The sequence below is a fragment of the Schistosoma mansoni genome, chromosome 1 (assembly GCF_000237925.1).
Source record: "Schistosoma mansoni strain Puerto Rico chromosome 1, complete genome".
NCBI classification, from domain to species: Eukaryota; Metazoa; Platyhelminthes; class Trematoda; order Strigeidida; family Schistosomatidae; genus Schistosoma; species Schistosoma mansoni.
The window spans coordinates 1,997,390-2,019,749 of NC_031495.1; the positions used below are offsets into that span (position 1 = coordinate 1,997,390).

The window sequence follows — 22,360 nt, forward strand, 5'->3', positions numbered from 1 at the left end:
AACAATCACAATAGATTAACATACATACAGACACACATACATGTACTAAAGTTTCATTGGAAAGATTCTACTTATTTTCTTTTCTAAACTAGTTGATAGTGTTTCATAAATATTTAACCATCTATTAAGAAAGCAATGAAAACAATAATAAAACATTAAATTGGTATTAGTAATTCTAGTTGTAGTAGTAATGGTCGACGTCGTAGTGACAGTCAGTTACTTATTGATTCATCATGTTAACCATATGTGTAAAGACAAATGTGTGCTGTAAAATAAACCACACTGGCATCAAGAAAAGCAAATGATGAATAAAACTGTGAAGAAAGGTGTAGTGTCTGTACTTGCGTGCTGATTTGTGAGAGATCGAAAGATGCCAGTTATATACAGAAGTAATAACCAGTGAATTTGTTTGTAGAAAGTGAACCAAGTGATTTATTATACAGTTGGTCAGACAGCCAGGCAGTTAACCAATCAGCTGACAACACATACATACACAAATAGATGAACAAATTTAATCAGCACACAACAGCAGAGGTAATAATAAAATTAGGAAAATTCATAACAGTTTGGTTTGTTCACGTATTGTTTTGTTTTTTAGCGTAATACAATATATCCAAGATTTAGGACGTTTTCCTTTATGTTATTTTGTAATCACGGCGGTGCCTGACTATCTACCTACCGTCGTCAACAAACACATACACAAACATACACCTATGCACTTACAAGCGTACAGAAGCACCCATCACTATAGACACATAGAATTGAAAAGTGTGACGGTATAGTAGTGAAGATACAGATAAATATAGTTCATTCATATATACGGATGAAGGTTCTGTCATGCAGAGAGGGGAGAGAGGAATGCCATAAAGTAAGAGAACAACATCAAAAAGAACATGAAGTAACGATAGGGGATTAAAATATTTTTTCAATATTTATAAAATTTATTATGATTTATTACTTTTGCCTAATGAGGAAGGATTGGAAAATTGGAAATGCTTAGTGAGCAATGCCAAGACTCTGTCAAACAGATTCGGATCAAGTGGTTTAGAGTTGATGCAATTATAGCGCATGTCCTTGCCGTATTCCGAGTTCCAGTACTGTCTTTGTATTTCATTATACTATTCGTTTTAAATCATACTATTATAGTATCTAGTACCATGTTAAGTCCAAATGGGTTATTCTAGCTTACGGACAGACCAGTTTATTTATTCTTCTTCAGTCACACTTTGATTTTGTCAATTATTCACCTATTGACCTTGACTGTTTCTGTATGGGTATATGTGTGTATTGCTTACCCTATTCATCACATGTCACCAGTTTATTTTCGTATGGCCAAAATATTGAATCACGCTTTATCAAAATAAGTTGGCCAACTTACCTTCTCCGCTTCTTATCCTAAATATCTGTCTGGATAAACAAGTGCTTGAAATAAATTCATCCAACGCAACCCGTATCTGGCTTCTTATTACCGCCGTCATACAAATAGGGTTAACCTAAGTAATATACAGAGTTATGTTCATTCGTTCTTTAAAATTGGAGTCAGACCAATGGAGCACTAAAGTGGTGAGCCCAATGTGACGAATAGGATAAGCAATACACAAATGTATGCTCATATAAAAACAGACAAGGTCAATAGGCAAATAATTGATAAGATCAAATTGTGACTGGAGAAGAATGAATAAATTGGTCTGTCCGTAGGCTAGAATAACTCATTTGAACTTGACATGGTACTAAACGATACACTAAGACAAATACCATGCTATTATTATTATTATTATTACTATTATTATTATACAATCAACTCGTTTTGATGATAAAGTGTCGTATATTTAGTTGATGCATCTCCTATTTCATTTATGGCGGACTGTTTGAATTATTAAACGAATAAATGTTGAGTCTTATCTTTTTAGACTGAAAGTAAACATTACTCGATAGCCTCTGTTTGAGATTCATATAATCATTGTTACGATTCAACGCATGAACATTACGATACAAAGAATCCGCTAACGTCTACTGTATTTTGCTATTATAATGTTCAATAAGTCTACCAATGAAAAATAGAGGCATCTGACAAAATTTTTGTTGTTGAAACACTGGCTAGATTATAGATTCTATGCAATATAGAGCTCGAAATCTGTTGTGGTAGGTACACAAATATACTTACTCCCCAATTTTTTCTGAATATCAATGTAAATAAAACTCCATACTTCTTTATGCCTTGGTTAGATTTGTTTTGAACTTAACAATCCTTATTGACTATCATCGTGTAGGTTCTCTCAATTTTTTTCTATTTGTGCTGATACAAACTATGGTTACTTGGATCAATACACATCCATTCCACCATTCTATGTTGCTTAAAACTGCCTAACTAACACTGACTGTTATGTCAGTTTTTTTGAAATACCACCATATCAGAGCAAGGTTGATAATAAAGTAGTAATATTAGACCAGAGAAAGAGAGAAAGATAAGGTACTTTAACCCATGCTATCGGTGTGAGGACTATCCGCATGTTCAAATGGAACTACGCGAAGCGAGAATTTAACCTGGGACACAGCGGTTATGATCATAACGTCTAAAACATTAAGCTAGAGGTATAAACCTGCTTATCGAAAAACGTTCCAGTGAAAAGAATTTTAATCCGAATTAAGTTTACGGATGAATTTTACAATCGCGTTTTTTTCTAATAAAGATCTAAATATATGAACTGCAGTCTCGAATAACAGCATAAAAATAATAAGATATACATATACAAACGAATATATTATTGCCAGAAAAATAACTTCATCTACGTAACTACTTACTTGCCATGCAATTTAATAAACTATGATGTGCCAGTACAAATAATTCAGCTGTACTTTTTGCGGTAGGCTCTTCAAGTATACAATAATCTGTTGAAAGGAATAGAGGAAGTGTACAAAGTGAGAATTTGTTTTCTGTTATAAAAGAAAGTAAAAATTCTCGCATCTGCAATAAAACACTTAGAAGAAACTGAATTTAATAAATATTCCAAGTGGCATGAAAACTGGGAGCTACATAGATAAACAGACAGTAATTCATTTCAGTGTTATTTATTTACTTTTAAACAAGAAAAAGATTTAGGTATGAAGATCCTCCAAATTATCGAAAGTGATAATTGTGATCTTTAAAAAAATCAATTCAGGATCCGTTGGTTCGAACCCATCAACAACCCCATGGAACAGAGAAAAATTCAAGAGTCTTAGATATTTTAGGCAAATAGTACAACAGAACCGAATGGCTTATTGATTTCTAATGACGATAGACATTTGATTTATAATCGTAGTGAAACATAACTTCTTTGTAAAAATACCATTTATCGAACAAATTACTGATTTGGAATAAACAAAAATAACGACGACTATAACAACTCAGAGCTATTCTGTCATAATAAGCAATGGGTTTCTATTTTAATTAATAATTTGTGCAAAAAATGGTTCCCATTACACGATAATTAAAAAAAATTAGAAGTGTAGTTGTTGAGTTTTTCAAGAACACACTGATATGCTTTTGATCTAACAGACGAAACTTCCTCTACTGAGTTACTGATTATTTCCGAAATGCTTAGACTATAGTGAGTTGTTTATCTTAGATAATATGTTTTAAAATATTGCCACTTGGAGAACTTGATGTACAAAAATAATTACCGTCAAATCTTACTGACCAAAATGTACCTATTTCTAGAGAATTTACTTGTTACAATAAGGCATTGTGATACCAAAATAAAACTAATAAAAAATCTACGAATTTCTCATAAATAAAATTTACACTAATTTGTATGTTATTTGACGATTTAACACCTTTGCAGAAGCCTATTTTTTTCTTAGAGATGCTTTGCCGATGCAAATTATCCTTAAACTACCGATGATCAAAGTTATTAATTTGTGTTAGATAGTTGGAATTAGTCGACAAGAAACCATGGGCCTAGGTTTTGTACTAGCTGGCACCCGTCAGTAAGCTGTAATCTGGAGAAGGCTGGTGCTCCGTGCGAGTTTTAAACCCGCATAATCCGGTTTTACAGTTTAAAATATTTGGTTGTTGAGGATAAGAATGATCTACTATACGACCATGCCCCCAAATGCCCTGGTACGGTCGAGAGTGGGGAGGGTCCGCTCTATCTCTCCAAATGCTCTCACATGGCCACGCGTATATATAGCCTCTGCCAGGGAAGTCCTACTCACTGACTTCTCGTGGAGGGGTGTTGTTTACGAAAGTGAGAGGACGAGAAGCGAATGTCCGGCGCTTTAACCGGGTTGGTGGATATGGAAAGTTCACCTAGGGGAGTTGGAAAACCCTGATTCCAAACCAATGGTGCACATGGACTCCAGTATCCTGAGGGAACAAATGACGTATGAACCTAGTGTTGGTCACCGGCTACCATGGGACTGCATCTCCTCATGATGCTCCACTACCTTGTGGGTTAGACCTCTAGGTTGAGGGCTCCGGGTGTGGCCCCCTAAGAAAACCACCTGCTTCAGTTTGGGCACCTGGGCAGTATCACAGCCCTCACGCAAATAAATGAGATTTGTGAGGCGCATATTTATCTGGTGCTTCCTTGTACCAATATTTATGTGTTTAAATAAATAAATAAAACATTGCAGAGTTTGAATGGTTTGAATGACTTTTTCTGGTTAGCGTATTTTAGCGAGTTGGTTTTCTACGGGACGGGGTCGGCTTGAGCACCCGGACAGTATCACAGCCCTCACGCAAATAAATGAAATGACACATTCAACTGACAATTCTATTCTCGTTCATACTAGAAACAAAACAATTTAAATTTATTATTATTATTTACCATATCGCTAATTCACCCCCTTTTATCCCCAATTTGTGTAACCTTACTTTTCAACTTATGCAGCAGCTCGCCCATGGTGGAAACTCTGTTCCATCTAAACGATCTCTAGTCACTGTCTGGTAGAAAGTGAATGCTTCCACCGATTACGAATACTGAAGCAGTCTTTCTGAAACCACGTACGCCGTTTCCTTCAACGTTCGCACACTAATGCAGATCAGACAACAGATGGGGCTGGCTTTGTCTTTAGAAAGTCTTAATGTTGATGTTTGTTGTCTATCCGAGACTCGTATTTGAAACTCTAGTGAAGTACTACAAATCCGCTCCCCATCTGTCGCCTCGAAAAGCTTGTTTCACGTGCGCTTATCCGGGGACCCTGTGGCATCCTCGTCTGGTCTTGCTGGCGTTGGTGTCGCACTAAGCGCTAGAGCTGAGGCAGCACTAATCGATTGGGTCCCCATTAACAGTCGGTTATGTGCTGTTAGATTAGAAAGTTCCATCAAAGTGAGAAGAAATCGGCGTGAAAAACGGTGTCTTTTCGTCATCTCCGCCTATGCCCCGACAGATTGCAGCCCGGATGCAATCAAGGATGAGTTCTACCACCAGTTAACTGTTCTTCTCCAGAAAGCGCGTTCGACAGATATTGTAGTACTAGCCGGAGACTTGAATGCACAGGTCGGGCGTCTAGGCACAGAAGAGAGTTGTTTAGGTGGCCGATGGGGACTTGTTGGTCGCAGGACAGATAACGGGGACCGTTTGCTGCAACTGTGCACAGACCACAACCTGTTTCTGGCCAGCACTAACTTCCGGCATAGTCATCGCCGGTGTGCCACCTGGCGTCCTCCCTCTGCATCCCAAGCCTGGACTCAGATTGATCACATCGCGATCAGCTACCGCTGGCGTGGTTGTGTACAAGACTGCCGCTCCTTTTGGAGTACCTATCTGGAGTCTGATCATGCCCTGGTCTGCGCCAATCCTACCTTACTTTTCAGTGGCCGAAAGATTGACCGCCATCAACGGATCGATGTTAGTAAACTGGCTGCAACTTCTGTTGCAAGTAAGTATCGAGCCGAACTAACTTCTAGGTTAACTACCATCCCACCGAAAAGTATAGATGAGCATTGGTTGCATCTTCACGACGCCATGAGAATGGCGAGCAAAGCCACTTGCGGCTTCGCGAAACGTCCCGCTTACAAGCACTGGGTTTCTTCTGGCACCTTACAACTGATCGAAGCCCGTCGGTCTACTCCGGGTGACCGTGAGTTTGACCACAAACGAAGGCTGTTACGTAATGAAACTGGGCAAAGCTTGCGTAAGGACCGAGAAGCCTGGTGGTCGGAGCGTGCTAATGAGATGGAAGCAGCAGCTGAATCTGGTAACTGCCGGAAGCTCTTCCAACTCATCCGAGCCACTGGCAGCAAGAAGTCTGGTGTGAGTGAAACAATCTGCGAGGATGACAGGATGCCAATCACTAACATCTCTCTTGATCACATCTTCACCCTCCGCCAAATGTTAGAACACCGTCATACTTATCGCAGGCCAACAATCGTAGTGTTTCTTGATATCAGGGCTGCCTTCGATTCGTTGGACAGGACTGTTCTCTGGGATTGTCTATTGAAGAAGGGTGTGCCTGAGAAGTTCATTAACATCTTAAAGGCCCTGTATACGAACACCTCAGGCAGAGTGAGGGCATACAACCACCTTTCTCTCTTGTTCCATTCGAGCAGTGGGGTTAGGCAGGGTTGCCCAATCTCACCATTCCTCTTCAACTTTGCCATCGACGACATCCTGGAAACAGCTCCGATGGATGTAAGTAATGGCGGTATGGGTTTGCTGCCTGGAGAACGACTTCTCGACCTTACTGTGTGATAATGCCCAAGGCATGCAATCCGCACTTAATCAGTTGGCAATCAGTGTCCTCAGGTACGGCATGTGCTTTGCACTCTCCAAGTGCAAAGTACTCCTACAAGACTGGCAGGATTCTCATCCTGTACTCACCCTGGATGGTGAGCAGATTGAAGTAGTTGAGAAGTTCGTGTATCTAGGTAGCTACATAAGTGCTGGTGGTGGTGTGAGTGATGAGATTGATGCACGTATAGTGATAGCCAGAGCGGCTTATGCCAATCTGGGCCATCTTTGGCGCCTTCGTGATGTTAGTCTGTCTGTAAAAGGTCGGATCTACAACGCGTCGGTGAGAGAGTTTTGCTCTATGCTTGTGAAACCTGGCCTCTCCGAGTTGAGGATGTTAGACGACTCTCTGTGTTCGATCATCGTTGTCTCCGAAGGATTGCTGACATACAGTGGCAACACCATGTTAGTAATGCAGAGGTTTGGCATCGTGTGCTCGGGCGCAGAGACGATTATTCAATTGGTGTCACCATCTTGAAACACCGACTTCGGTGGCTTGGATATGTTTTACGAATGTCGTCCCAGAGACTTCCACGTCGTGCATTATTTGCCGACTCTGGGACTGGTTGGAAAAAGCGGAGAGGAGGTCAGTGTATGACATGGTGTCGTGGCATGAAAGAAAGCTGCAAAGGGCTAGCTTCTGTTGGTCCTTCACGACTCCCTGGCTGGGGTCCTAGAGATGGTGCAACACAGTAGCTAGAGACGTTATCAGATATGGCTCAGAATAGAAGACAGTGGCGAACCTGCTGTAACCTTCTTCTACTTTCTTCATAAAGAGTGGCTATAACTTTCTTAACTGAGAGAGCTCTTCTGGTTGTACATTTCAGTTCCCCCCATCATTACTCTTCTCCTTTTCTTTTTTTCCTTCTTTTATATATACACATCTTCTTCCTTCTCCTCCTATTCTTATTATTTTGTGTGGCGCATATGTATCCGGTGCTCTTTGTACCAATATATATGTGATTAAATAAATAAATAAATAAAAATACGACCATTGGTTTATAATACCACGATCAAAAATTTGAACAGTGAAGAAAAATTTCATATTCGTATAAAAAAATTAACCGAGTGAAAGAGGAATTTATGTGGAGTGTGAAAAAACAGATCTAGTGAATTGTTTACTTCGTAATATTTCCGCAGCACACGATAACGACAATTCCGGTAGACTCAAATTTAAATGATGCATTATTCGTCCGGAAACACGTAAGTGCTCTGTGATACGTTTAAATGTCGGGAAGTGTCGCATGATCACTTCACGTTCTTTTGCTGGAAAATCAAAATAATTATATTCATCCGTTTCTGGACAATAATCACGGCTAAGAAGCAGCAGTAGGACTGAATACATAGCTTCGCGAACTAGATTGCTTCTGGCTGTTATGCCTAACTGATTGAAACCTGTGAATAGGAGGACAGAAGAAGAGATAGAAGGGAATCAATAAAGATTTTTAGCGAAGAAATTGAATGGAACTAAACACTGAGTTTACAGAAAAGAAATAGTAAGTGCAAAATTTGGCATACTTGAACAAAAGTTAGAGTGGTGGTAAGTTAATCATAAGCAGAATTCTGTTTTTATCAACGTTTATTTTGATACCAAAATGTTGGAATGTTAAAATCTGACTGCATCTAAGGACAAATGTATCACACAACAATAGATCTTTTTCTGTTACATATCTATTAAATAGGCATAAAAGCCTAACTGATCAAGTATGTCACAAGTATTTGATTGATAATACCTTTTTTACAGCATTGATGACGTGTAAACAAGTCAAACACTCAATGAGAGATATTTAAGATGCACGTATGGAAGATTTTACTTGTAAAGAAAATATTAGCATCCTAATAACTGATAAGAACTAAAAGGAATGGCACGTGAATCATATGTGCTTCGAATTCATCCACTACAAGATACTTGACCTTGAGGGAGACTTTGAATGAGAATTAGTTATACAGCACAGTTACACTAACTGGAGAATATAGAATGTGATTAGAACCTAGGGACTTATTGGTTGAATGATGAAATAAATCAATAAGCTGCTGGATATTATTGATTCGATGTACAATATCAGTTTAAGTAAAGCAAATAAAAATGTTTGAAAGTAATTACATGGGAACGAAAAATATTATTATTCAATAAAATTCACTGTCTATTGCTTTGAACTATGCAGAGGTGTTTGAGAAACAATCTAGGCTAATGGTACATCATTATGGATTTTAATTCTGTACATTAGTGATTTACTCTCGATAATCAGGATATGAAGTATATCAGATTTAATTGATGATCAATGAGCTAAAGTCGCTCTGGTATAGTTATTGTTACTAACGTTTCTTCTTTATTCGAAGAAACTGAAGAATATATGATAACTGAATTATAAGCGAAAGTATGCAAGTCTGTTTTTATTAGAATATTAATAAATTGCCTTCGTCGGGATTTTCCCTTTGAATATTATTTCTTCCTTTTTATGCCTTGAGTTTACGCGTCGGTTTTCAAACTATATTCTCTATCATTGATACAACGGTGAATATCCTGATCTGGTTACTTTCCGAAGAGCGGTTATGAGGTTGCAAGGTGTTCAACGTTTAGCTACTAAATAGAAAACCCTAGTGTCAATTCATCTACTTTTAGTTTGGCAGAAGGATAGTAGCACTAACCATAATATATAAGGTTTGTCTCAGAGTTGAGTATACAAATGTATAAATAGTAAATGAGTTATATCATCAATTTTTACATTCAGCGTGCTAGATATACATAAAGTATAACAGTTTCAAGGACAATCGATACTTAGAAAAAGAAAATATTTTAAAGAGCAAAACCGAATCATTTTACCGAACGAAAATATTACACAGTATAACTGTGTCCCCTCCCTACTCCGAAATACATGAACTTTCCAATAGGTTTTCCTTAAAATTTGTACTCAACAGCTGAAATATCTCAGCTTTATTGCGGTTACGTAATCCCTTTGTTTATAATAACTTATGATCAAGTTGTTAGCTGATATGATAACTATAAGTCAACACTGTTTGATATACGATTATTATTATAAGTGGACAGTTCTGAAAACTAGGCAGTAACAGAGCCGCACCAATAAAGAGAAAAAAGACCACATCATATCATGAGATAGAAAAAACGAGACAACAGAGGGTAATTTCGTCGTTGTACTCGTATCAATCTGCATGTATATGTATTGATTAATTGATTTAAGTTTGCTTTAATCTATCTGTTGGACAAATATCCAGACAAGGTAGTAGGAATTAGAATCAATATGAAATAAACAACTAACAAACAAACAATAATGAGAAATTTACATTCATACAAAAGGTATTTTATTGTATACTCTATCAAGAAACTTTTGTTGATCGAATATGACTGACCTTTTCATTCTACCTACCAACCAATCAGTAATACTAGTTAAGTGTCTTACTCTCCTAAGTCCTAAGATATGGTGAGTATATATGATATCAAGGTATTCAATTATTTGGATTGATAGAGAAGATTGAAGGTTAGACAAATATTTTTTGTGTTGTGTTCTTCGAGCTAGGCCAAACAACACAATACTACCGGTATTTTGACACTACATTAGGATCATATTGCACACCTACCTATACTATATGTGAACAAGTAGTAAGGAATAAGAAACGTGCAATCTGGCGTGATGATCGAGTTATGAACCATAAAACCGGATATGATTATTGCTGGGTATTATAGGTGGATTTTTGTTATCTAGAAGCCATCTATCAGCGCCACTAAACTTCTGTCGTACATAACGTACCCAACCTCTCAAGCGATTAGAAAAATATAGATGTATAAGCGCAGCATCTACCGTTTTGGACGAGTTATCCAAAAATGGTCGGTTGGTTTAATTTCACAGTCTAAAAATCACCACATACCCAGTAAAATCATTTTACAATCACTGATCTCATCATCTAGAAACGGTACTTTGCAGGCTTAGGATAACGGGGCAGTATCTTGGCGGATATCGAGGATCCACCTAGATGAACTGGGCAACTCGGATTTCAAACCAATGGTGCACATAGGCTTCAGAACCCTGAGGGAACAAATGAAGTATGAACCTATTGTTGGTCACCGGCTAACATGGGACTGCATCTCCTAACGTTGCTCTACTCCCTTGTGGATTGAACCTCTAGATCGAAGGCTCTGGGTGTGGCTTTCTAAGAAAATCACCAGCTTCGGTTTGGGTGCTCGGGAAGTATTCCAGCCCTACAAAAATCGAATGAAGTGTGGTGAATATATACTTGTTGCCTCCTTGTACCAATGTTTATGTGTATAAATAATAAACATTTAATCCTCATACAATCTCAGTAAAGTTGGGCACACAAATCTTGACTTGATAAAATGGGTCACATTAATTTAGTTAATGATGTTGGCTAAAGCATTATTATTATTACCTATTCATTACTATTGAATTTAATTTTTCATTTACTTCTCTTGATTGAAAAAAAGAATCACGAACAACGGAAGAAGTGTATTAAAAGCAAGCAAACAACAGAACACATATCAATACTAAATGTAATTTGAGTATTAACACCTCTTACCGGGTACAAGTTTAGCGAATTGTACAACCTGTTGAGCGTGCATATGAAAATGATTCATCATATGACCCCATACTTGATTAATATTATCTTGATGTTCCGGTGGTATCGATGTCATACGGAAACGTGTTTTAAAGTACTTGAATTTGAATTTTTAAAGAAAACAGAAACATAAACAAACAAGAAAAGAACAAATAGAAAATATATTTCAATCATAGACATGAACCTTTTATTATTTATCAAAAAATAGAAAAAATCAATTTTCATTGTTTATAACAATAGTAACACTACTAATAACACTATTACTCAATCAGTCAGTCAGCTAAAACGTAGGACCAGGCACATATATGCATCTCTCCAAGTTGCCACACCTCATTAACACAACAAGATGAACAACAAATTCATAATAGTTATTTCAATAGTATTAATATATAAAAGAAAGATGGCTTGTAAGGATATAATACAGGGAGAATTAGTTCTAGAAAGAAAGGTATAAAGATAAATCTCAGGGTTTAAGGAAATATAACGAGTGTATACACTTACGCCATTGTGATCGATTATGAGCCATGTCGCTCAGAGTCTTCACAACCACTAGTTACGATAGTAACGAAGACTCCAACTAAGTAGTCTGCATCTAGCAACATGGCTCACACTGGAAGTTAGTGAATTTAAGGACTGATTCCATTTCTTGGTCTGGCCGCCTCTAACTCTTTTTCAACCATCCCTAACACCGGCTACTATTATGCGTCGTGGTAATAAATGTTTAGGCATACGTAACACGTGGCCCAACCATTTCAGTCGATGAAGATTTACAACCTCATCAACCGATTTACCACCATTCCCTAATACCCTAAGTCTAACCTCACTGTTACTGGAAGGAGATCAATTCCTGAAAATCCAGTCGACGAGAATGTTACTTCCAACAGTAGGTCTATGATGAAATTAAACAGAAATGGAGATAGTGGACAGCCTTGTCGGACACCACTTGAGGTTGCAGGATCAGATTATAGTTCGCCATACGCTCTGACTCGCCTTCACAGGGTTTATGTACATCTGAGGTACACATTTCAGTGACGAACACTGACACAAAACCTCTCAGTCTACAGAGTCAAATGTGGCTTTTAAATCAAGAAAGACCATCATTATCAGACGCCCATAAGCATGCCTGTGTTCTAAAACCTGACGAATAGTGAATATGTGGTCGATGCAGCCATGATCAGGTCTGAAGCCAACCTGATTTTCTCGTGTTCGGAGTTCACGAGTCTTTGTTAGGCGTCCGGTAATTATTGAGGCTAGTATTTTGGATGCTATGCTAGTCAAACTAATCCCTCCATGGTTATCACAGGATGATTTCGACCCCTTCTTATATATTGGGACAATCAGTGATTGTGACCAATCACATGGGACATCATTCGGTTCCCAGATTATAGCTAGAATATTGGTCAACTTAAACGCGAAAACCGGACTAACATATTTAAAGACCTCTGGAGCCAATCCATCTAGACCAGTTGACCTTCCTCATTTCAAATTAGCTATATCTTGATTGCGGTTAGACTTTAACAGTGATTTGTAGGTTTTGAGTTCGCGCCCAAAAAAGACGGTCATTCGTTCGAGTCTTGCGTGCGGAGTCGTAGATGCGCACTGCCGAGGAGTTATATCTTAGAAAGAATAGGCTATTTTGTGATTCCTGGTTTCTAATGGTGATCTTACTTAGATCGATTCATGATTTCGATTAAGTTTAATATCATTTTTTCTTTTTAAGGTGTGGTAACTAGGAACGACATACAATCGTGTCCTACATTGATTATGACTGAGATAATGAATGGGGTTATCATTTCGCAGCGGAAAACCCATTGGTCACCGTGTATTTAAACGATATTCAAGTATTCTTGTAATATGAATAGGTTCAACGGCGAAGCATATCAACATTTAGTTTAGAAATCAGGTCAAAAGTCTGAAAACTAGACACAAAATACACAATATGATTACTTTTCAATTGTTATTGTATGTATATGATGCAAACTTAAAGAAGGTTTACATGAAACTAATAAATATCTGTCGATACGTACACAGCTACTTTGTTAATAATGAATCATAGATTCAATAATCTTAGGTCATTGTATTAGTTAATTTCACTGTATGAACGTAACACAGTTATTACGTACGACCAGCTGTTATGTACTTAGCTCTTAGATATTATTTTTACCTGAAGGTTGATGACACTAATATTCGGTTGCTCAAATTTGAAGTGAATGAAACAAATTTTATGGGAAGACTTAAGTAAGAATATTTAGTCTGAATAAATAAATAACTTTGAATAATACGGGTAAAGGTTCGTGTGTAAAAATACGTTGGGTTAGATAACCATTGTATGTCTACGGTCAGTCGGTGACGGATATTATGAAACTTAACAATCTTCACAAATTCTTCATGTAGGTACTGGTGACTTATTTCGAGAGGTGATTCTCGGAGTTCAGTTATGTCAGGTGTGATTGACTCAGTTACTTAACAATGGCAATGGAAGATGGCTCCAAAATATCGTAAATTGATTTAAGTTTCAAATGTAAACTATCGGAGTCTGACTCAGTAGTCTGTCGTGAGACATAAATATCCTGTTTCTGATCCCTGATAGGGTCATGGACTTGCACTATTGAGGCCCCCAAATGCCCTGGTACGACCGAGAGTGGGGAGAGTCAGCTCTATCTCTCCAAATGCTCTCACATGGACACATACATACAAAAACTTCGAGAGAAGTCCTACTCACTAACTTCTCGCGGCATTATTGTTGTTTACGAAATTGAGAGGATGAGAAGCGAATGTCTGACGTTTAAACGGGTTGGTGGTGGACACAAAGGATCAACCCAGAGGAGTTGGAAACACCCTGATTCCAAACCAATGGTGTACATGGGCTCCAGTATCCTGAGGGAACAAATGACATATGAGTCAATCGTTGGTCACCGGCTACCATGGGACTGCATCTCCTCACGATGCTCCACTGCCTTGTGGATCAGATCTTTAGGTCGAAGGCTCCGGGTGTGGCCTTCTAAGAAAACCACCTGCTTCGCTTTGGGCAGCCAGGCAGTATCACAGCCCTTACACAAATCGAATGAGATTTGTGCGGCCCATATATATCTGGTGCCCTTTGTACCAATATTTATGTGTTTAAAATATATTGAGGGATTTATCACTACGACGAAGTAGTTGTCTAGTGCTTCCCAGTTTTAAAAGGTTGTATAATTAAGGTCAGGTTGTGATTTAAACTAAAAAACTTTCCATGACTAAATGATCAAAAAGGTATAGTGCTCACTGAAAAAATTAAAAGGTCTTGATATCTATTAGGTGTCGGTTAATCCCGATGGATTCAAAACAAAGATTAAACAGTGACTCAATGCTTTCTCATTTGACACTTGTTCGTACTGAAGATATTTAATCTGTTTTGACTGGAAATAAAAGATGGTTGTAGGAACGGAACACGCAGATAGAATAGGGTTTGAGGTTGTAATTCAAAGATCAAAAGTCGAAACGATTCAATCAGTAAAGAAGTACACTTCTGACTGGCGATTCAAAACGTATACACAGAAGGTAATTATTCATAAAACTGTGAGATCCCACCTGTTTTGTAAATGTTATCAGTGACGCTACCCTAAAGCGACCGTTGAATTTATGATTCGAATGATTAAGCGGTATATAGAGCATATTCTAAAATGTTTGGTTGACTCTACACAAAGTTCAGTTACCATGAGTGGTATAACCAACAGATGTAAAGGATCATTGATTGATTTGTGACTCATTTAAATACTGATTAGTTATTTATCGTATAGATTGACTGTTTTATACATGGAAAACTTTTAATATCTTAATATCATCTATATCCAATCAGTTAGCGTTAGTGGCTTTTATTTCTAGAAATTGTTCATTTTACATTCTGTGACTGGGCTCTTGGATAAATTGTCACTTTAATACACTTTAAAAATGAACAGTAACCATATTAAATTAATCATTCTGTTACTCAACAGGGAAAAAGTAACAAATAGGAACATGTTATGTAAGTCATTTACCGAATATAGAGATTTATCTAATTAGCGTTCAGTTACATAGTTTGCATAAGGTCTGATGACCCTATTCGTCTGTTCAACTTGAAGTGGACTAAGAAGCGGATTTAGAAGTTGTAACTTATGGGTTGGTAGTTGAATGCTGTAACTACTATATCATAGCCTGAGTATTTGTAATAACTTATACTGTATGTAACTGTCATTGAATAGCATTCGTCTAAAAAAACTTACTGCATTTGGTAATCGTAGGAATTCAGTAGCTGTACGCATGCCATCAGTGAATTGTGAAACAGCTTCAGAAGTTACATTAATTGATGGCAAAGTATCTTCTACGTCTTCCCAAAATGACGGATCATCGAAACTTATGAAATTGTGACGATTAGCAGTTGTATTATTTGCCATTGTTGCATTTGATGATGTATTTGTATTAATTGTTGTCAGTGTAGGAGTAGTAGTAGTACTATTGCATGTAGTAGTATTGAGAGTTGAGTTTGAAAAGCTGGAGGTAGGTAGTTTCACTTTATTAACACGTTCATTCTCTGAGTTCGGTATAGTAGATGTACATGTTTGCACCTGAGATAGATTTGAAGAGATTAGTGAAAAAGGTGAAGAGGAACGTTGAGAAGAACACAAGGAAGTAGTAGTAGGAATAGAAGAGGTAGATGACAGAGAACAATTGATATTGGATTGAGATGATAATGATTGTAGTTGATGTTCCTGAGAATAAAAGGATAATAATTTTTTATTATTAAGTAAACGAGATGCGCAAAATGTAGCCGATGATGATTCCGAAATAGGTGATTGATGCAGCGGAATAGATTTGACCGTTTTATAACCTGAGTTTTGATCAATGCTACCTTCATTACCATCATTTCTATCATCATTAAACGTGATAGATTCACCGGCACGATCCAAAGCATGTCGTTCTAAAGCGTCATATACACTGGATGATCCATTGGAATAATGACGAATCAATTGAGGAGAATCGTTAAGTGGTGATGATCGCTGAAAGGTAATCATAGAAAATACCGAATTCGGTATTATAAAAAACTGAATGTTCTTCGACTGATATTTTTCTTAAAGAAACAAAAGAAATTATTCTACATGTGGTTTAGTTTAAGGGCTGATTGGCTAGAATACCATTGAATATAGGAGAGCATTCGACAGCTGTTTTTTTTAGGGTGAGACCCATCAGCAGTGAGTATTCACAATGCTGTGAGAGAATGAACTCAGGAACTTTAGTGGTTGGCATTTTGAGCTTCAGTGAATTCAGGATAACAATCTTCACAAACCTTTCTTCCATACTAATTATCGCATATAACAAGAACTCTTAAAACTTAATGTTATGATTGAAACGTCAATCAGAATCTCTGTTATAATTTTTCTATCCCGTGTATAATATTTTGTTCATAACCTAGAATCTTGAACTTTGACCAATCATAGGCTTCTGCTGCCAAGGTTAACCTTAGGTTGGGGTAGGATAATCTTGTCCTATCGACATGAACGTCTTCTTTCACCAGTTTTAACTGCAAATAAGAGAACACACACTAGGCAAGCTTCTATCACTATATTTCAAGCATATATGCGTTTATATACAAGTATATAGGATAGCATCACAGTGTAAAGAAAAAACAGAGCTTATACATAAACAAGCGAAAATTACCAGTGAACAGGGTAAGTTGTAAAAAGATTGATTAGTAGTATAACAATAGTTAGCAAGTTCAACATAAACTTACAAAAAAGGGGAATATAAAACCATAATAGTCCAACCATTTATAAATCAGACAGTAAAAATGTAGATAACAACAACAATCTGTAAAATAGTCACGAAGTTTTAAGTTTCTTAAACACTTACTCATTTATAACATTAAATGATCTAATTTCGGTTTCATTCATGTGGTATTTCAAACTGAAACATGCATTGACAGGTGTTGTTTCGAAGAAATAATATGTAATCTCTTAATTTATCATGGCTTAAACTATTCTTTCAGTTGAATAGGAGGGTATGGAAATCTGAATTGTTTCACTATTATTATTATTGTTAGTTTTAAAAAAAGACGGCCAAATTATTGTTTATTCAGAGTTTGACTTTTAAAAAAAATAAACATCAAGCTCTGCATAATTTGCAGCAATTTTCTGTTTAGTCTTTAATAATTACCACGGGGCAGATAAAACCATATTGTTTGTTAAAATAGATAGTGGCTAAAAATAGAATCGGTAAACACACTTCATCTTATTTGGGATACGTCAGCAATATTCTTGTTCACATAGGGACTCGAACCCAGTGTCTTTTACTTTAAACACCGAATTATCTACTGAGTTCATGCAACCATTAACTAGTTCATTGGGTACGATGTTTACATCATTATTAACGATACTTTAAATGATCGCATTGTTGATATGCCGGACTGAATTTTGATCAACTTTTGTTAGGATACATGTATTCTGTGTGGGATGGCTCGATATAATCAATTGATGTTTTTAAAAAAAACCAATAAACTATGGCTAGAAGTGGAATAAAAAGTCATTCTACTTGAAAAAAGCATTTGGTCGCATTGTATCGATTCTGTCATAAACTAATGGTACGAGCCATGTCAAGAGATTACAAGCAGTCGGTATTCGAGTTAGCGTGATATTATGATTCACTAACTATAAATAGCTCTTGTCATGGACTGCAATCAACCTGAAGATCATTGAAATCTAGATTGTCAAAAACCGGAAATTATCCTGTTCACATAGGTCCAATCTCTGTATCAGTTCCCGAAAAAAGTATCAATTTGACACAATATTTAGTCGTTAGCGTAAGCAAGCATGAAAGTAAGGAAATGTTTGTGAAGAAAATATATCATTTACAGAGAGTCATCTAGATGAACTGATTTGGTAAAGTTACAAAAAGTCGAAATTGTTCATTTTTATTTCATGTAGTGTACCACTGATGATCTCGTCCAAAACGAGAATGAAAACGAACCTATTTTGGATTACCTTACTAAAACAAGACAACAGCTTGAAATGTGTTCCATAATAGAGTTGAAAATTTTCCAACTAGTTTAAAAGTAATCGATTCGTTGCTTGATTCGTAAAAAATTAAATAAAATGAACGCATATCATAAACCTAACGAAACATTAAATTGGTCAGATGTAAACATGGAACCACTCATCGACTATAGATTATTCTCCTAAGTTTAATAAACCTACTACTGATAATACTACCACATACATACACAATAGGGACCATTAAACAACTAACCATATGCATATGTTTATATATTTGCAATTTCAAATTAGTCGATAGAGAAGATGTATCAGATTCCAGATTGTAATCAGATCTAATTGACTGCATTTCATCATCGTCATCAATATCATCATCATCGCCGTCATTATCATCATTATCAACATCATCCTGTTCAGCGCTATCATGATTATTTGAATAACAAGCAGACGATAATTGTGTACACTTTGAATCATTCAATGTTGTTAATTGGTGATGATTTGACATGGAATTCGGCGGTAAGAAGAATAATAAAGATAAGGGTGGTTGTGTTGGCTTACAATCATTCGACATTAATAAATTATCTTGTTTTAATGAAGAATTTATCGGATTTATTGCAGCTGAACTATAATTAGGACCAATCTTATCATCATTATTATCATTATCACTTCGACTTATATGTCGATAATGATTTAGGGATGAAGTTAATGGATCACTACTACCGCTCCCAAATCCAACAACTCCTCCACCACTAAGATTATATTGACTATATGGAGGACAGCCTGTGGAACTTTGGCTCGGTGATAATCCATCTGTTGAACTGGATGAATTACCACGAATAGCTTGTAGTTGTTTAATTTCAATGGCACAATGAAATTTGACTGCATTCGGTTGACGACCGATTCGGCTACCTAGAATTTAATAAATAATAACGGTAACAAATCATATATATTCAATAAAATTACTACGAGATGTAACGATAATTTATTTGTTTATAGATTTATAATAATGTAACAAAGTATGGAACGAATAAAAAAAGTCAATCATTTAATTACAAGTATACAGGCAAGACAGATACAGTAATACCAAGTAGTAATTATGAGTAAAAATGACTAATATTATTCCGGATTTTATTCTCTTCCACAGTGTGGGCAGCCAGGAAGTGATAACTGTACTCATACCTTTAACAGCACTCAAGATCACTGTATTCATGATCAATCTCCTTCTTCAATTCCTATTACTCCTCCCACCTCGACTTTCAACACTAAACTTTTATTCTATTTAATCACATGTTCGAATACCGTACTCTACCTACCTTGATTTGGACAGATAGATAGTACCGTTAACCTTCACGCAACAAATGTGGTTAGTATTAGTGAGGCAACATATATAAATTACCAGGTTTCTTTGAAAAAGTGAATAACAGGATCATTATTGGCTTCAATTAAGAGATGCGTAATATGGTTGGACATCGCTTGCTTCGTGAGATGTCCAGGACCTTAATCGAGAAAGTACTGGTGAGCCAAGAGAAGATTATTGGATACAACTAGCTACTGTGATTGATTTTGAGACACGTCACCTAAAGTATTCAACTACTAGTCACGATTATAATACAAATAACAACCAAGTAGTTTATCTCTGCCAACGTACTCAGACCTATGGTCAATGACTTCATGGACTGATGCCACACGTCTTGGCTTGATCACCCTAAACTTTCTTTTTATTCCAGCCTGCATCACTAGTTGAAGGAGACAGTGCTTAGAGATATGGAAAATATTTCTCAGTCACCGCAGTCGATGAAAATCCATAGTTTTATTAATTCAATGGTCCTCTTTTAACCTTGCAGCCTACATCTAGCCTCAGCATTGTTCACTCAGTGTTTCCACAACGAGTAAGCCATGATTCGAAAGTATCTCTGATCAAATAATACAAATATATTCTACCTTCAAAGGTTATATTTTAAACACATAAAGTGAATCGAACTGCTGTCCTGGATACTCAATCTTTGATAAACAAACGGGTATCCTTCACACACTAAAGGTAGCGAAAGTTGGTACAAACCAAGCGAACTTTTCGAGTGTGCTGAGAATTTGACAACAATCAAATCGCCAGAACTGATGAGATTTTCAAGATAAGTGAAGTGATCAACTCACTCATCTACATTGTATATAAGTGTATAGTTCAACCAAAAGAGAGGGATGTACAAGTGTTTATCATTACTAAGTAAAACAGGAAAAATACACATACAGAATACGCATAGAAAAAGGCCGAAAGACAACAATTTCGGTAAGCACAATCGATAATCATCACAACACACAACTGCACACACAAAATTCAAATATCATAATAGAAAATATAGGGAGTACAGAATTTGTTTATGTTTTTCAGTATAGATGTTTAAGTACAAACAAAGACAATATCCAATATATAAATGATCGTATTGGGTCAAGGTTGATCGTCGAATGTATGAAGAATTCAGTGATGAATACAATACATGAAGCATAGACTATAAGAGGCCAGACAAATATTTACAAACACTTAAGTGGATGAGATTCAAGGTTGTTGTTCAGTAACTGATCGGAGGAAACAAACAAAATTAAGGTTTCAATCACCAAATATATTCATATTTATACAATGGAATAAATAAATTTTATAGTTGAAAAATAACTGTTTGAAAATACGCTTTTGAATTAGACGGCAGTGAGAAAAATGTGTACCTGGTTTATGAGATATATTACGGAAGTCGTAGTCTTTAGAAACCACTGAAATATATAATTAATATTTGTCTTGCAAGAAAAAAAATCAAACAAGCAAATTGATTAAATCTGTATAAATTTCGTTCAATAGAAACAGGGTGTGAACCCATGACGTGATGTTCAAACTTCTGGGACACTATTTTTTAAAAAGTGACTTTGTTCCCATTAATTTTTCCAATATACATTTATTTTGAATAACTAGTTACATCTGCTAACAGCATGCGCCTAGCCTTATCCTTTTAGTAAAATGTTTACAACATATAAGATATACAACCATCGAGTAACGGAAATTGACTGTCATAGAATCCATACATCATATATATTCCGGGATTGAAAAATCGTTGGTCGTAAACATTCATGGATAAAAATGAATGATAGATAATCACTAAGAAGTTACTCTTATAAACATCTTTTGAATATGTTTATAAAACGGCAATTTTGTGTTATCTTTGCTGAAAACTCTTTAATCTGATCAAACATATGGAATAAACAGATTATTGTTATTACTATTAACATGTAGACGACTTACTAGTTGATGTCCATGAGATAATCTTTATCTATAGTTGTAGATGGTTAGGGTGATAGTGATCAAAATCAGTAGCGATAGTTTCAGTTCAATACACTGTAGGGTCATAAGTATATATAACCGAAGTGTCGTCTCTATATGCAGAAAGATATGGAACAACTGTCTAGTGAGTAATTTACGTTTGCCAATAGGTTGCTTTTTCGTTTAACTGAGACGTTAAGTTTTTTTTAACATTCTCTACAGCTTAGAAAAACTGACTTGTGAAATACGAGTGAATTAGTTAAATGAGGACTAAAACGGATAAGAATTTAAGTACAAAGTATAAAAATCTTTCAATTAAACTATATTTTTCCATTCATTAATATGTATCCCATAACTGAACATACAACTAACTACACTGAATATAAAAGCGAATCAATTCAACAACAAAATCTCTTACCTTTTTTAGACATTCCTGCAGCTAAACATCGACGAAAACGACAACTTTTACAAGCATTTCTACTTCGAGGTGTTATAGTGCAAGCATTTTGACCACCTACACAAACTAATGAATTAGATGATCCTTCAGTACGACGAAAGAAACCCTAAAACAAACGAAGACAAAATATAAACTTGACAGGAAAAACTTTTGATAAATTGACAAGTTGAAGGAAAAGTTCAACATTACTTTTTGCCTACTGTATTTCCTCCAGATACAAGATAATTATAAATGGAGAAGGTAACACTGACATCATTCATACATTGTCTTATATAGAAACAGTAATCTCTTCACA

The 22,360-nt window shown here is 36.3% G+C and overlaps 1 protein-coding gene across 1 annotated transcript in view; it reads right to left on the reverse strand.

Annotated features, from left to right (window-relative positions):
- Smp_016180.1 (putative nuclear hormone receptor) overlaps positions 1-22,360 on the reverse strand; it is a gene marked incomplete at its 5' end in the record, with an annotated part of 49,421 nt that overhangs the window by 5,296 nt on the left and 21,765 nt on the right. The window contains 6 exons of the mRNA XM_018792958.1: positions 2,803-2,889; positions 7,839-8,111; positions 11,268-11,403; positions 15,548-16,321; positions 18,564-19,216; positions 22,027-22,171. Coding sequence (XP_018647518.1) covers positions 2,803-2,889; positions 7,839-8,111; positions 11,268-11,403; positions 15,548-16,321; positions 18,564-19,216; positions 22,027-22,171 — 2,068 coding nt within the window. The remainder of the gene's footprint in view (positions 1-2,802; positions 2,890-7,838; positions 8,112-11,267; positions 11,404-15,547; positions 16,322-18,563; positions 19,217-22,026; positions 22,172-22,360) is intronic.